This window comes from Nilaparvata lugens, chromosome 13 (assembly GCF_014356525.2).
Source record: "Nilaparvata lugens isolate BPH chromosome 13, ASM1435652v1, whole genome shotgun sequence".
NCBI classification, from domain to species: Eukaryota; Metazoa; Arthropoda; class Insecta; order Hemiptera; family Delphacidae; genus Nilaparvata; species Nilaparvata lugens.
In genome coordinates this window covers 16,495,837-16,511,687 of record NC_052516.1, presented here as the reverse complement: position 1 = coordinate 16,511,687, position 15,851 = coordinate 16,495,837, and the positions used below count along the sequence as shown (strand labels likewise).

The 15,851-nt window shown below is 34.7% G+C and overlaps 2 protein-coding genes across 4 annotated transcripts; both read left to right on the top strand.

The window, feature by feature from the left end:
- Window positions 1–12,161: 12,161 nt before the first annotated feature.
- Window positions 12,162–14,310, top strand: LOC120354036. 3 transcript variants are annotated; one of them, XM_039439930.1, is made up of 3 exons: window positions 12,162–12,463; window positions 12,960–13,019; window positions 13,489–14,310. In XM_039439930.1, the coding sequence occupies exons 1-3, from the start codon at window positions 12,440–12,442 to the stop codon at window positions 14,002–14,004; spliced, it is 600 nt and encodes a 199-aa protein (XP_039295864.1). In that variant the 5' UTR covers window positions 12,162–12,439; the 3' UTR covers window positions 14,005–14,310. The 3 variants fall into 3 exon arrangements, with proteins under 3 accessions (XP_039295864.1, XP_039295865.1, XP_039295863.1); XM_039439931.1 differs by lacking the exon at window positions 12,960–13,019; XM_039439929.1 differs by lacking the exon at window positions 12,162–12,463 and having other exon boundaries at window positions 12,542–13,019.
- A 548-nt stretch (window positions 14,311–14,858) lies between these two features.
- LOC111052559 lies at window positions 14,859–15,649 on the top strand. Its single transcript, XM_022339279.2, has 2 exons — window positions 14,859–14,978; window positions 15,410–15,649. Exons 1-2 carry the CDS (start codon window positions 14,973–14,975, stop codon window positions 15,617–15,619), a joined length of 216 nt encoding a protein of 71 aa, XP_022194971.2. The 5' UTR covers window positions 14,859–14,972; the 3' UTR covers window positions 15,620–15,649.
- The last annotated feature ends 202 nt before the right edge of the window (window positions 15,650–15,851 follow it).

The following is a 15,851-nucleotide window of genomic DNA, read 5'->3' as shown; positions in this document are numbered from 1 at the left end:
TATGGCGGCTTGTTATGCCTATGCAGAATGTTTATGCTCACAAGTCGGTTTCCGATCTCATACTAAAACGAAAACAAGAGCTAACTAACTAAGCTGTGATGTCTCCGGCCGGATCGGTAGGTCTAGAAACTATTCATGAAACATGGAAATATCGTGTTGAAAAGGGAAGAAATGGTGCAATCAAGTGAGAAGTTTTCTTCAATTGATAAATACAGTATGATTTGGAGCGGCTCAGACGTTTCAAGGTTCACCGCTGACAACTCTTGTCCTCTATCGATAGCATTCCAACGATACCATTCATTCAATACAGCAAATTTTAGAGCGTCACAATTTATATTAAAACCGGAGGTCTTATAAAAAATCATAACACATACGTTTCTGCGCCTTGTTTCAAAGAACTTGCATGCCAAATTTCATCCAAATCGGACAATAACTGCGACTGTAACTGCGGTACAAACAAACAGACAAAAGCCGATCGAGTCGAAACTAAGACCTCAGTTTCGCTTCGGTCAAAAAAGAGTACAGTAGTAATAGAGTAGAGCCGTTAATACAGCGCGGCTGCAGTCGTCGCTTAGGAATTGAACCTTGAGATTGTGTGTTGAAGATGAAAAATATCTCTATAGGATAAGATCCATGCGTCTGCTACTCCCGTTGTAAGGATGACTACTGGAAGAGCTGACTCCTCTAAATATAATTGAATCGCTTCCCAGTGGTTCGGAGCCCACCTTGAGCTGTAGGTCCACTCATTTCTCATCATCATCCGTCTCATTACCCACGCACAAGCCTGGTGGTCATGTGGGCATCACCTCAGCAAAATAGTAGACTGGATAAGGCAATCGGATTGGTTTACATCAAATTTAACCCACTTCAATTTCTATTTCATGTGTTTATGACACATTTCGTGTTTAAATTAATCATGATAGTATAGGTTTTATAGAATTTATTGAGTACAATAGATGTTGTAAAACCTCTACATAATTGAAAATTTAAGAGTTCTATAAATTTCAATGCATTCCATTATTTGTTGTAGGTATGAATGACATTGGAAGTGGTGAATGCCTGGATGCTGATGTGAGCTGGGTGGGCATCCTGACGTCACTCCACCCTTCTGTCATCGCCCGAAGCCTCCAAGTAGGGCATGACAGGTAAGTCTTGTCACATGCCTCTGTGGCCCGGTTGCACTAAAGTCTGTTTAATTTTAACAAACATCAAATGTCATGAACACAAATCTGAGAGGGCATCTTTGAAGAGAATACTTCTCTGATTGGTTCAGGGGCATTTAATCAGCATAAAAATTTAACAGATTTTTGTGCAAGTGGGCTGAATCTTGCAATAATTTTATTCGATTTGAATTTGAAATTTCTAATAAGCTCAGGATTACCGGATTTTAATCAATGTGTACTGTAGATGGTGCGCTTGAAGCCTATGGTACTTTTCTAAAAGTTGTGTAAATCTTAGGTACGGTTGCTCAAAAGCCGGTTAAATTTCAATCTTGATTAATTTCATGGAAACCAATCAGAGGATTTTTGAAATAATTCACGATAAAAATTTAACCGGCTTTTGTGCAACCCGGCCTTGGTGATGAATAGATGATTAAGATATGATCATGACATAAGTGATATATATTCATGCTTTCTGTTGTTGTATTATATATTGTGTATATAGTGTGTGACTTGAACTTATTGTTGTTATGTTATATATTGACGTTGTCTATACTGTAAAGGCTTTTCGACAATGAAATGTTATTTATTTATTTTATTTAACATTATGATGGTGTTTATATGCCTGAAAAACAGGCACAGCCCTTACTATTTCTAACACAGTTTCGAAAAATCTAGTCCAAATTTTCAAGTTATCTCCAAAATTTCTGTTTATGCAACTATCATTTCATGTCAATAACAACTTATTATTCACTAATAATAAGCCGGGACGTTCCCGTCTATTAAGGCCCATTGACGGCTCAAATTATTTATTCAGGCGGTGGGACCTTCCCGCAAGGGACTCCCCACCAACAAAAGCCATACGAATTCACTTTTTTCTTTTATTCACTGATTAATAACAACATGTTCACTGTGGAGAAATATATTAGAAAACCTCTACTCTGTTTCTGTACTCATTTTTTCAGTTTCAAATACAAATATTCTGAGTTGATGAAGAAATTCAGTCTTGTTTTGATTTGTGACTTGGTAATTTCTTTTTCAAGTGTTGGTCTATGTTTCCAGGTTGTACGAGTACACTAATTGATAAGGTGGTCCAGCCTTCACTCTGCCCTCCCCCGCCATCTCACCACTGTGGGTCGAAGCTCGTGACTAGTTCCAATCAGGTAGGCTACATCATAATCTAGTGCATTTTATCTATATTTTAAAAATATTGTTTGTACGATAATTGATTGAAAATTCCACTCCTAAATTTTCAAGTCTTGGACCTGGATGCACAAAAGCCGTTAAATTTTAATCGTGGTTAATTGACGAGAACCATTCAGGCGTTTTGAAAAGACGGCCTCTCGGATTGTTTCTCGTGGAATTTAATCACGATTAAAACTTAACCGGCTTTTGTGCAACCGGCACTAATTTTTATTATTTAATGTTTGAATAAACAGTTCGTTGTCTGTAGACTTCAATAATTATGTTGTACTATCTACTTAAAAATTGAAAATCAAAGTACAATCATGCAGTGAAGAAAGATAGGAGAACAATGTTACCGATCCTAAGCCTTCTATAGACGGTAACTTATTCAGGTTTATTGATGTAATATTAACTGTTCATTCTCGTTTAAAATAATCAATTACATTGTTAAAAATTCTACATTGTTTAAAGACGATCTGGCAACAGAGCAAAGCGAGAAAGAGCTATCCGTTTTGCTGGATGGACAAGGATAGAAATACCATTGCTAATCAAACACTGCCATTATAACGTGAACCTCACTATACCGTTGCCAAATTGTTTGTAGGCTATGTAGAAATATAATTAACTACAAAAATATTTTTATCTCTCAATTGAGGAGTTGGGTGGAAAAACGACCTGAGTCAAGAAATTAAGTTTGCGTAAATTGAATTTGAAATATTTAGTACACATCTACATTATTTCATCAGAATGCAATATTCTTGCAAGTATTGAACTTTATTGATCTATTTACAATATTACAACTTTTCTAACAATTATAAGAAATCGGCCAACTGACAGAAAAATGGAATATGCAGTTCATACGATGAATCGTCTCACAGACGAATGAGACGATAGTGAGACGGAAAATGATTCTAAATAAGATGGGTTTGTTGGTGACAATGACAGAAGGTGCTAATAATATTTTTCATGAAAAGTAGATTCAATCATAGATAAAGGATAAGCGTAAGCCTATATTTATTGTCTCTGATTCAATGTTATGGCGGCTTGTTATGCCTATGCAGAATGTTTATGCTCACAAGTCGGTTTCCGATCTCATACTAAAACGAAAACAAGAGCTAACTAACTAAGCTGTGATGTCTCCGGCCGGATCGGTAGGTCTAGAAACTATTCATGAAACATGGAAATATCGTGTTGAAAAGGGAAGAAATGGTGCAATCAAGTGAGAAGTTTTCTTCAATTGATAAATACAGTATGATTTGGAGCGGCTCAGACGTTTCAAGGTTCACCGCTGACAACTCTTGTTCTCTATCGATAGCATTCCAACGATACCATTCATTCAATACAGCAAATTTTAGAGCGTCACAATTTATTAAAACCGGAGGTCTTATAAAAAATCATAACACATACGTTTCTGCGCCTTGTTTCAAAGAACTTGCATGCCAAATTTCATCCAAATCGGACAATAACTGCGACTGTAACTGCGGTACAAACAAACAGACAAAAGCCGATCGAGTCGAAACTAAGACCTCAGTTTCGCTTCGGTCAAAAAAGAGTACAGTAGTAATAGAGTAGAGCCGTTAATACAGCGCGGCTGCAGTCGTCGCTTAGGAATTGAACCTTGAGATTGTGTGTTGAAGATGAAAAATATCTCTATAGGATAAGATCCATGCGTCTGCTACTCCCGTTGTAAGGATGACTACTGGAAGAGCTGACTCCTCTAAATATAATTGAATCGCTTCCCAGTGGTTCGGAGCCCACCTTGAGCTGTAGGTCCACTCATTTCTCATCATCATCCGTCTCATTACCCACGCACAAGCCTGGTGGTCATGTGGGCATCACCTCAGCAAAAAAGTAGACTGGATAAGGCAATCGGATTGGTTTACATCAAATTTAACCCACTTCAATTTCTATTTCATGTGTTTATGACACATTTCGTGTTTAAATTAATCATGATAGTATAGGTTTTATAGAATTTATTGAGTACAATAGATGTTGTAAAACCTCTACATAATTGAAAATTTAAGAGTTCTATAAATTTCAATGCATTCCATTATTTGTTGTAGGTATGAATGACATTGGAAGTGGTGAATGCCTGGATGCTGATGTGAGCTGGGTGGGCATCCTGACGTCACTCCACCCTTCTGTCATCACCCGAAGCCTCCAAGTAGGGCATGACAGGTAAGTCTTGTCACATGCCTCTGTGGCCCGGTTGCACTAAAGTCTGTTTAATTTTAACAAACATCAAATGTCATGAACACAAATCTGAGAGGGCATCTTTGAAGAGAATACTTCTCTGATTGGTTCAGGGGCATTTAATCAACATAAAAATTTAACAGATTTTTGTGCAAGCGGGCTGAATCTTGCAATAATTTTATTCGATTGAATTGAAATTTCTAATAAGCTCAGGATTACCGGATTTTAATCAATGTGTACTGTAGATGGTGCGCTTGAAGCCTATGGTACTTTTCTAAAAGTTGTGTAAATCTTAGGTACGGTTGCTCAAAAGCCGGTTAAATTTCAATCTTGATTAATTTCATGAAAACCAATCAGAGGATTTTTGAAATAATTCACGATAAAAATTTAACCGGCTTTTGTGCAACCCGGCCTTGGTGATTGAATAGATGATTAAGATATGATCATGACATAAGTGATATATATATATATATTCATGCTTTCTGTTGTTGTATTATATATTGTGTATATAGTGTGTGACTTGAACTTATTGTTGTTATGTTGTATATTGACGTTGTCTATACTGTAAAGGCTTTTCGACAATAAAATGTTATTTATTTATTTTATTTAACATTATGATGGTGTTTATATGCCTGAAAAACAGGCACAGCCCTTACTATTTCTAACACAGTTTCGAAAAATCTAGTCCAAATTTTCAAGTTATCTCCAAAATTTCTGTTTATGCCAAAGGTTTATGTAACTATCATTTCATGTCAATAACAACTTATTATTCACTAATAATAAGCCGGGACGGTCCCGTCTATTAAGGCCCATTGACAGCTCAAATTATATATTCAGGCGGTGGGACCTTCCCGCAAGGGACACCCCACCAACAAAAGCCATACGAATTCACTTTTTTCTTTTATTCACTGATTAATAACAACATGTTCACTGTGGAGAAATATATTAGAAAACCTCTACTCTGTTTCTGTACTCATTTTTTCAGTTTCAAATACAAATATTCTGAGTTGATGAAGAATGCAGTCTTGTTTTGATTTGTGACTTGGTAATTTCTTTTTCAAGTGTTGGTCTATGTTTCCAGGTTGTACGAGTACAGTAATTGATAAGGTGGTCCAGCCTTCACTCTGCCCTCCCCCGCCATCTCACCGCTGTGGGACGAAGCTCGTGACTAGTTCCAATCAGGTAGGCTACATCATAATCTAGTGCATTTTATCTATATTTTAAAAATATTGTTTGTACGATATTTGATTGAAAATTCCACTCCTAAATTTTCAAGTCTTGGACCTGGATGCACAAATGCCGATTAAATTTTAATCGTGGTTAATTTGACGAGAACCATTCAGGCGTTTTTGAAAAGACGGCCTCTCGGATTGTTTCTCGTGGAATTTAATCACGATTAAAACTTAACCGGCTTTTGTGCAACCGGCACTAATTTTTATTATTTAATGTTTGAATAAACAGTTCGTTGTCTGTAGACTTCAATAATTATGTTGTACTATCTACTTAAAAATTGAAAATCAAAGTACAATCATGCAGTAAAGAAAGATAGGAGAACAATGTTACCGATCCTAAGCCTTCTATAGACGGTAGCTTATTCAGGTTTATTGATGTAAATTAACTGTTCATTCTCGTTTAAAATAATCAATTACATTGTTAAAAATTCTACATTGTTTAAAGACGATCTGGCAACAGAGCAAAGCGAGAAAGAGCTATCCGTTTTGCTGGATGGACAAGGATAGAAATACCATTGCTAATCAAACACTGTCATTATAACGTGAACCTCACTATAGCACCGTACCGTTGCCAAATTGTTTGTAGGCTATGTAGGAATATAATTAACTACAAAAATATTTTTATCTCTCAATTGTGAATATTTATTATTGAATCTTATAATGATTGACTTACCACATGTAAGGTTCCCACTATTCGGGCGTCTTAGACAAGCTGATTTTTTTCTAGCTCATTAGCCGGATGCATTGTCTCTTAGGCTGGTCACTAACCGTAGGAAATGCATGATAAACATGTCATACATTATTGTGTCATCAGCATCAGCAAAAAACTTCCAGTAAATTTTTTTTAGGTTAGAGTATTTTTCTATCATTGTAATTTGTAATTTTCCAGTGGTTTATTTATCGTTATTGGTTGTTCATTTTATGTCGGAAGCCTCTAGCTGATGACAAAATATTTATAATGAACATGTGTGTGTGACTGATGAACATGCATTTCCTACCGTTAGTGGCCTGTCTAATAACTAAAACTGTAAAATAACTATAAAAGCGAAATTAACGCTCTCCATAAGAGACCATGTATTTTCTGAAGATGCGCAAAATAAATTCAGCGCATATGTTGCCAGTATAGTTGGGACCTTAAGGCCAAGCCACATGAGGTATTTTTTAGATGAGTCGGCATTGAAGGAAGCTCTCCAATTGGGTTGGCGTTCGGGAATCAGATGATCAGCCAATCGGAGAGCTTCCTGCTCTGCCGACTCGTCTCTAAAACGCCTCATGTGGTTTGGCCCTTGTGCTAAGACTTTTGCTGCTGGTTGATAGACGTCCCCTGTACTCTTTGTCGAAAATAATCGCTCTCCATAAGAGGCCATGTATTTTCTGAAGATGCGCAAAATAAATTCAGCGCATATGTCGCCATTTATCTAAAGTGCCTAAGGCTTATTATTTTGTTATGATTTTAATGGTAGTTTGTATTTTTTATAGGACATGGAGGAGAGAGAGACAAACAACGCCAAAGGATGGCCTGCTCAAACGGAACAGTGGGAAGAAGAAGAAAGATAGGAGAAGACATACCAGCGAAGAAGATACATTTTTACAAAATAGTGGGGCTCTAGTGTAAGAGTTTATATAAAGTGAAAACTACAAACATAGACATTGAAAAGTGCATAACAGTGAATTATTGATGTGAAGTGATAGTGAAAGGACTCATTCATTTACTTTCATTCTCAAAAGACGTTGAATTGTTTCATATTTTTTTGTTTGTTTTTGATATTGTGCATGTTCTGCTGTAAATAATAAATGCCTATGGGGTGGGTGACCTATTTGGGGTATTTTCAGGTATGTGAAAACTACAAACATTGACATTGAAAAGTGCATAACAGTGAATTATTGATATAAGTGATAGATAGTGAAAGGACTCTAATTTACTTTCATTTTCAAAAGACGTTGAATTGATTTATATTTTGTTTGTGATGTTGATATTGTGCATGTTTTGGGGTGGGTGTCCTAGTGGGGTATTTTCAGGCATCGCGGAGGCAGCTGGATGGACGGACTACGCAGAACTTCAATCAAGGTAAAAGTCAGCTCTCGACCGATTCAAGCTCTTTTTCTAAATTCTTATTTCTTAGTTTTATTTTGAATTCACTTTTTCCACATCTGAATCATTGTCCCCTATTTCAGTGAATCAATAATTATTAATTCACTAAAATAGGAGAAAATTTATCAATTTTGAATTTAATTCCTCAATCCATTTAAATTATAAATTTTATTCTTTTGTCTTGTTGAACTGTTGGATCGGTCCTGGGCGACTTGTGTGGATTTGGTAATTGCATGTCTAGACCATCACCCCCTAAGTTTATTCTCTGCTTTTATACTTTTGAATTTGTTTTTATTTTCAGTTGCTTTGGAGTTTTTCTTTAGTTTGTTTCCTTTTATATTTTTTTAACTTCTTCCTGCTCTTTATTTTTTTCAGTTTCTTATTTTCTGTTGCTTTGGAGGCGAACCTTCAGTTCAAATTCAATATCGAAGTATATGTCAATAAGGGATGTTTTGTTTAGTTTGGTTCTTTTGATTTCTCCAAAACTGTCCCCGATTTTATTTGTTTTTATATTCAGTTTGAGATTTGTCTTCAGTTGCTCCTTTTCATTTCTTGGAAACTATCGCCATCTTCTTAGAATTTTTCATATATTATTGTAATAAGTAAATTTCTGGGGTGCTGCCACACTGTTTGCTTTTTTTCAGGAGGAAATCGTCGTCATCATTCATTTGTTTATTGTGTTTGTCGTTGTTGTGTGTTGTTGCATCTCTCAAAATATTGTTAGTGAACTATTTTCAATTGTAATAAGTTTATACATTGTAAAGTGTAATTTCATGTACTCCCTTCCTTCTCATTGCACCATCCATCAATTTCTAATTTCAATTCACTTTATTTTCTCTTTCTTTTTTCTCAATTTCATTTCCAACTTCTTGGCTTCCTGATGGTTCAAAACCCACTTTCCTGACCTGTAGGTTCACCCATCTCTCATCATTATCCATTCTATTACCCACGCACAAGCCTAGAGCTCATGTGGACATTATCCTTCATCCTCTTTCTTTCCCCATCCCATTACTTTCAAAAAACTGTCATTATCAATTACTCAATTGTTTTAGTATTTCTGACCACCTTTCCTATAAAATGATCTTTCCCTCACTCTATAAATTCATTACTCTCAAATTTTAAACCCCTTAAATCTAAATAATATCAAAATTGAGTTCCCAATCTTCAGTGTAACCTGAATCTTTGAATATTTGAAGAGCCGTCTCTGCTAAGGATAATATTTTAATCTCACTTGATAATAATTAAAATGCCACTCAATAATATGATAATCCCAATTGAAGCTTTAGGTCCACTTACCTCCCATCATCATTCTTCCTATTTTACCCACGCACAAGCCTGTAGCTTATGTGGTAATCATATTCTGCTTAAAAATCTATTTTAAAATCATTCGAAATCTAAATTTCAATCCATTTTCAAACGTTAATTTATATTCTTTTCACCTACCACATAGGCACATAGTAATTAATTTTACTCTGATAATCACTTGGTGAACTTGGAATTAGGCAAAGAAACTAATGATGATGTTTTCAAGTGATTATTAGAGTAAAATTAATTACTATGTGGTAGGTGAAAAGAATATAAATTAACGTTTAAAAATGGATTGAAATTTAGATTTCTGGATTGAAATTTAGAATATTCTCAATCATCTATCTTTCTGTCTCTATCTCATTGTATTATTCTGTATTGAAATTTAGAATATTCTCAATCATCTATCATTCTGTCTCTCTCATTGTATTATTGTTTGTCTCACCACCATTCCTTACTATTTTCACTTGTCTCACCCCCCCCCTCCACCATACCTAGTAATCTTTATTACCTTGCATTCCTTAGTCAAATCACTTGCCTCCCCCCCCTGTCATCTACATCAATTATTATTCTCCCCCGTCCTGTCATCTACATGAAATTATTTTCAGTTATAGTTAACTTTTTCTTCTCCCTTTTTTTTCTTCAATCTATTAATTTAAACAAGAATTGAACTATTCATTAACCAAAGTGTTAGATTGCAGTCAAATTATAACTAGAATTATAACTACAAATTATACTACAAATTATAACTACAAATTATAACTACAAATTAAACAAGAATTGAACTGTTCATTAACCAAAGTGTTAGATTGCAGTCAAATTATAACACTTTGGTTAATATTAACAGTTCAATTCTAGCTTAGATTAATAGGTTGAAGTTTCATATTGTATTATTATCATCATAGAGTATTATCTACTTCTTAGCACGCTTCTTGTGCACTTTCTGCTTGCATTGCTTTTCATTTGTTCCTATAATTAGCATTAATATTGTGACAGATGCAACAGCACTTGTGTGGTAGCACTCTTAGCTTATATTGTCCCCCCACTCTTATGGTCTATCTAGACATGCACTTATCAATACCATTGTTATATCCTCTTCTGGAGGGGCACCACCCTCTTCTATTCGTAGAAGTGAGAGTTGTCCCTTAAGAAGGGGAACCACTTTTTTTTGCCCCCTCAGGGGAACTGTCCCTCTTCCTTCCGGGGGGAAGGAAAGCCCCCTTTGGGGGATTTGTCCCTCTCCCTTCTGGGGAGGGAAAACTGTCACCTGGCTCCTGTGGTCCAGTGAAGGCTCAATGCGCCCTTTGGCGTGGGTGGGACCACTCACTACATTGGGGGGGGGGGGGCAGGACCACAGAAACCAATCATTGCTGAGAGTTTTAGCGATTTTAATTAATTTTTGGATTCATGAAAAATGAATCTGTTACCTGTTGCTTTTTTCTGCTGTGCTGTTCTAATTCTCATCCAATACAAATGAGCTCAGTAGTCACAAAAATCCTGAGAAATTTGAATTTCCCGCTGAAATTAGTCAGTACCTCTTGCATGTTTCTGTTGCCCTGGTAGTATTTTAGTTGGTTTTAATTCTGTACCAGGGAGTCAGAACACTTGAAGAGGTAGCAGGTTTTTTCAACGCCTTCCAATGCAAGCATAGGCAACCCGCAACACTGATCTACTTTGTGTACCTCTTGCATGTTTCTGATGCCCTGGTAGAAATCTGGTCATTTCTAATATGCAAATGAGCGACTATTTGAGCGGGAAATTCAAATTTCTCATGATTAGCGGGAAATTCAAATTTCTCATGATTTATACTATTTGAGCGGGAAATTCAAATTTCTCATGATTTTGACTATTTGAGCGGGAAATTCAAATTTCTCATGATTACTATTTGAGCGGGAAATTAAAATTTCTCATGATTTATACTATTTGAGCGGGAAATTCAAATTTCTCATGATTTATGTTACTACTGAGCTCATTTGTATTTTAGAATTGTAACAGGTGCCAGTATTGGAAGTTGAGGTTAGTGCCCGGTTTTTTTTGTGGGCCTATCCTTTCACTGTAAACCTGAATCTAGAACAAGAAGGGAAAAAATGGCGGTTTTGGTTTGGCAAAATATATATATGGTTGGTATATATATGTATGTATGTATAGAAATAAAAAGCAATGTATAATATAGAAGCAATCTTTATTGGTCTTTCATATACAATATGAATGATAATAAATATATATAAATTTCACCTGTGTATTTATTGCTAGCTATATATCCTACTATATTTATATACTAGTGAAAGAAGAATACTAGAGAATCTATCACTGCAAATATTGAAAGAAAGAAATTATTTCTCGAATTCCTGGGCATATTATATGAGAGGCAATAAGAGTAAATATGATATAGAAATTGAGGCAAAAAAATGAGACAATAAATTCCTTTATTAAATATTCAAGATAATTTTATTGATGACAAATTAACTTTGATAAAATAAATAAATACAAATAATATAATATTGGAAAAGAAGAAATAATAATTATGATAAAAATAATAAAATAATAATGAGAGGAAAATACTCAACATAAATGCTTTATGCTCTACATCACAACTCTAATTATTTGCCCTATTATTGCACTATTTTTAGGATAAATGAATGGAATGAATAATGGAAAGGAAGGGAGATTAGAATATTTGTCATGCAGTGCTCTAGGGTTGGACAGACAGATTAGAGAGCGAGAGAGAGATATAGATAGAGAGAGAGAGAGAGAGTGAGAGAGGAAAGAGAGAGATAAGAAGAGAAGAAGAGGAAAAAAGAAGGAGAAGAGGAATAAGAATAAAGATAAGAAGAAAAAGAATAGGAGGAAGAAGAAAAAGATGAAGAGGAGGAAGAAGAAAAAAAGAAGACGAAGAAGAATTCCCACTCTATATCGTCATACTAACTAGCAAACCTCCTAAGTCCACTTTTTCAGGTGTTGGAAGTGTATTCATGCGTATTTAAGGAAAGATTCTTGAAAAGTAAGTATTCAGTAAAGTTTATTTACTTCAATAAAGTAGTTTTCTCAGGTAGTATTTATTTAAAGCTGAAGTTATGTGTGATAAGGAGTTTGGAGATTTGCTACTATTTACAATTAGGTTATCTTAGTTTGCCTGAGAGGAGTAAGGAGGTTTTCTAATACCGGTAACCACAAATAATTTGTTTCATTTTACTTTGTTTCAGTTTGCTCATCAGTTTTTAGCTGGTATTTACGAATATAAATTTGATTCGTCAAGGAAGAAGTGAGGAAATATGAAGAGAAGAAAGGATATTCCTGTAAGTATACTGTGAAGTTATTCATATAAATAAAGACAAATTTGATTATGTCAAGCTTTAAGTTTTAAACTGCTGGCAATTGTAACCGGAATACTACTACTAAGTACATGTCTTCAGTTTTCTCAATTATAATTAACTACGTAGGCTATGTTGTTAACAATTGACCTATTTTTTAAGGTTAAGAGGGTGCATGGTAGCACTACCTATCAGATGTTATATTTTTTGGTTGGCATAGTGATACTGTCAATATCCATGAATAATGTCGTGTTTCTCTAGACAGTCAACAAATATAGTACAGTAGATAGTAATGTAGATTCAGAGATGATTTGATTGCAATGAAAAATTGATAGCATTACAACTAGGCTATTATTTCTTATTATGTTTGATTTCAGTCACTTGCTTGGAGCATTTATCAGCCTATTCATTGACTTATTAATTTTAGTACTCATCAAAATTGTTGAAGATAATGATATTAATCCAGTTTGTTGTTTTACAGGAGAGCAGAGGAAAAAGAATGCTGGAAATGGCTTTCAATTTTGACATCAATGTAATGGAGGTAAGCTTAGGCTGTTATACTTTCAATTTTATTGATCTATATTAATTGCTACAATTACAGAAATAATTATAATATAGCCTTCAAATATAGAAATATATAGGCCTAGCCTAAAAACAGAAATTGTAAATGGGAGAAAAGACTAGACTGAACCTGCACTAGCCTATCTCTTCCAAATTTTAATGAGTAGCCTAATGCAATACAACATTTTTTCAAATAATTCCAATTAAAATGGTTGAATTTCTTATTGTTTAGAGTATTTCGGCTTTATATCAACTTTGCAAAATTCAAAATTGATTTTATTTCCAGATAATCTTTTCTTCAATAATCTTTTCATCAATAATAGCCTATTGATAAACTCCAAGACTTTTTGAGTCATAGATGGATGCATACTATGTTATAATTGAGATATTTCTTTTGCATGTGAAACTATTCTGCATAAATTTTAATTGAAATTGTTTTTCCTCAACAGACGGATGATGATTTACTACTGATAGCAGCAGAAGAGACAGTGACAGCACTTCAAAGCATTAATGACCAAGGTGCTCAGACTTTCCCTGACAATGGAGAAGATTTTAGCATGTTGTCTGACAACTATAATCTCAAAGGTGATGTGAGTGAAGAAAATACCATCCATCAACATCCAGATCATGAAACCGTTCCTGATACCAATCAAGATGCAGATACTTTCCCAGAAATTGCAGAAGATATTCCCATGACATCTGACAACTACAGTCTCAATGCTGTTGTAAGTGAAGAAAATACCATCCATCAACATCCAGATCATGAAACCGTTCCTGATACCAATCAAGATGCAGATACTTTCCCAGAAATTGCAGAAGATATTCCCATGACATCTGACAACTACAGTCTCAATGCTGTTGTAAGTGAAGAAAATATCATCCATCAACATCCAGATCATGAAACCGTTCCTGATACTAATCAAGATGCAGATACTTTCCAGAAATTGCAGAAGATATTTTCATGACATCTGACAACTACAGTCTCAATGCTGTTGTAAGTGAAGAAAATATCATCCATCAACATCCAGATCATGAAACCGTTCCTGATACTAATCAAGATGCAGATACTTTCCCAGAAATTGCAGAAGATATTCTCATGACATCAGACAACTACAGTCTCAATGCTGTTGTAAGTGAAGAAAATATCATCCATCAACATCCAGATCATGAAACCGTTCCTGATAACAATCAAGAAGAGAACTCAGAAGATGAAGATAGCCCATTGGAGGAGGGTGTGAGACCTCAAGTTCGTAAAAAGCATAGTCAAGTTAGGCCAGAAGATTGGAAACCAAATAAGTCTAAAACAGCAAGAAAATTGGGCAAAAAATATTATGGTAAGAAGAAACTTGAGGATGGAAAGTGGAAGTATGATATTAAAAAAAAGGAGAGAGTCATGAAACCGAGATGTTTGTGCAAGAGTAAAGAAAATGGCCTGCTACAGTGCTCATCAATTACAGAAAATGACAGAAAGAAAGTTTTTGAAGAGTTTTGGAGTCTTGATTGGCAAGCTAAAAAGATTTTTGTTCAGTTTTTGGCCAAAAAGATAAAACCTAAACGAGCAAGAAATAGGGTAGAATGTGATAAGAGCAGAAGACAATTTTCAAGTATATATTTCCTGAAAAAAGGTAATAATACAGTTCGTGTCTGCAAAACTCTCTTTTTGAACACTTTAGCTATTGGTTCATGGACTGCTCAAAATTGGCAAAATGAACCAGATGGTTCAGAAACAGATAGCCCAGATGATGAGGATAATGAGGATAATAGAGAGCTGACCTGCTCCAGACCAAAGAAAACGAGGAAAGCAAAAGAAGTACAGAATTAACAAGCGATTTTATAATTTGAGACTACTTTTTCATCATGGATATTTCTGATTTAGAACAATCAACGATTCTACAAGATTCTGATTCAGATTATATTCCTTCTTCAAGTGGAGATGAAGGTAAATGTATAATTTATTATTATTGTTTCCTTTGATTTTTATCATAACCTCAACTATTCAATAACTAATCTTGTAGTGTTTATCTCAAGTTATTAAGAGCCTAATTAATTTTAATCTCATTCAATATGATGCCTGTTATCAAAGAGCTTGAAAAACTACAAAAATTATTGTTTATGATGATAATTATTGTTTCTAATGAGCTGCCATCAGAATAACTGCAACAATTTTATAGGTTAGCTCAATCATGATTGTAAACTCAACTTTTTTGTTACTCTATAGTTTACCATGTAATCCGAGGTCTATAAAACATTCCATTCTTATTAAATATTTATTTGACCTAGTCAAGTAGTATTTTTAATTATTTTCAATATTGGAACTTTCATCAAAATAACAAAAAAATTATTTAATTTTGTTTCATGTGATTGTTTCAGACTCAGACCCTGCCAGCCCAACAGCTTCAATCAATGGTGACAGTGATAATGAAATCAGCACAAAGGAAAAGTCTCGAAAACGTACCAGAAACTGTAACAAGAAAGAAAACAGGAAAATCAAACGCAGTTTGGGTGAGAGCTATATTACTGCCAAAGGTAAAGAGGTGTGTAAAAAATTATTTTCAAACGATCCATGCAGCTGCAGGTTAAAATGCATTGAAAATGTCTCTGCAGAAGAAAGGGAGGGGTTATTCAAGAACTTTTATGGAATGGGTAGCTTCAAATCACAAAATTCATATATTTGTGGGTTGTGCCAGCAATTCACCCCAAATGCCCATAGAATTCGAGATGGAAGTAGAGGTAGGAAAGGTATAACTATAAAATATTTTCTTCAGCTAACTACAAAAAATGTGCAAGTTTGCAAACAATTCTTTTTGAGAAC

What these genes read in the sequence shown, in the direction of transcription:
- LOC120354036 (XM_039439929.1), top strand. Translation starts at nt 12,930, where the DNA reads ATGATATTAATCCAGTTTGTTGTTTTACAGGAGAGCAGAGGAAAAAGA. An exon ending in TTGACATCAATGTAATGGAG is followed by an intron (nt 13,020 to 13,488) that starts GTAAGCTTAGGC and finishes TTTCCTCAACAG; the next exon opens with ACGGATGATGATTTACTACT.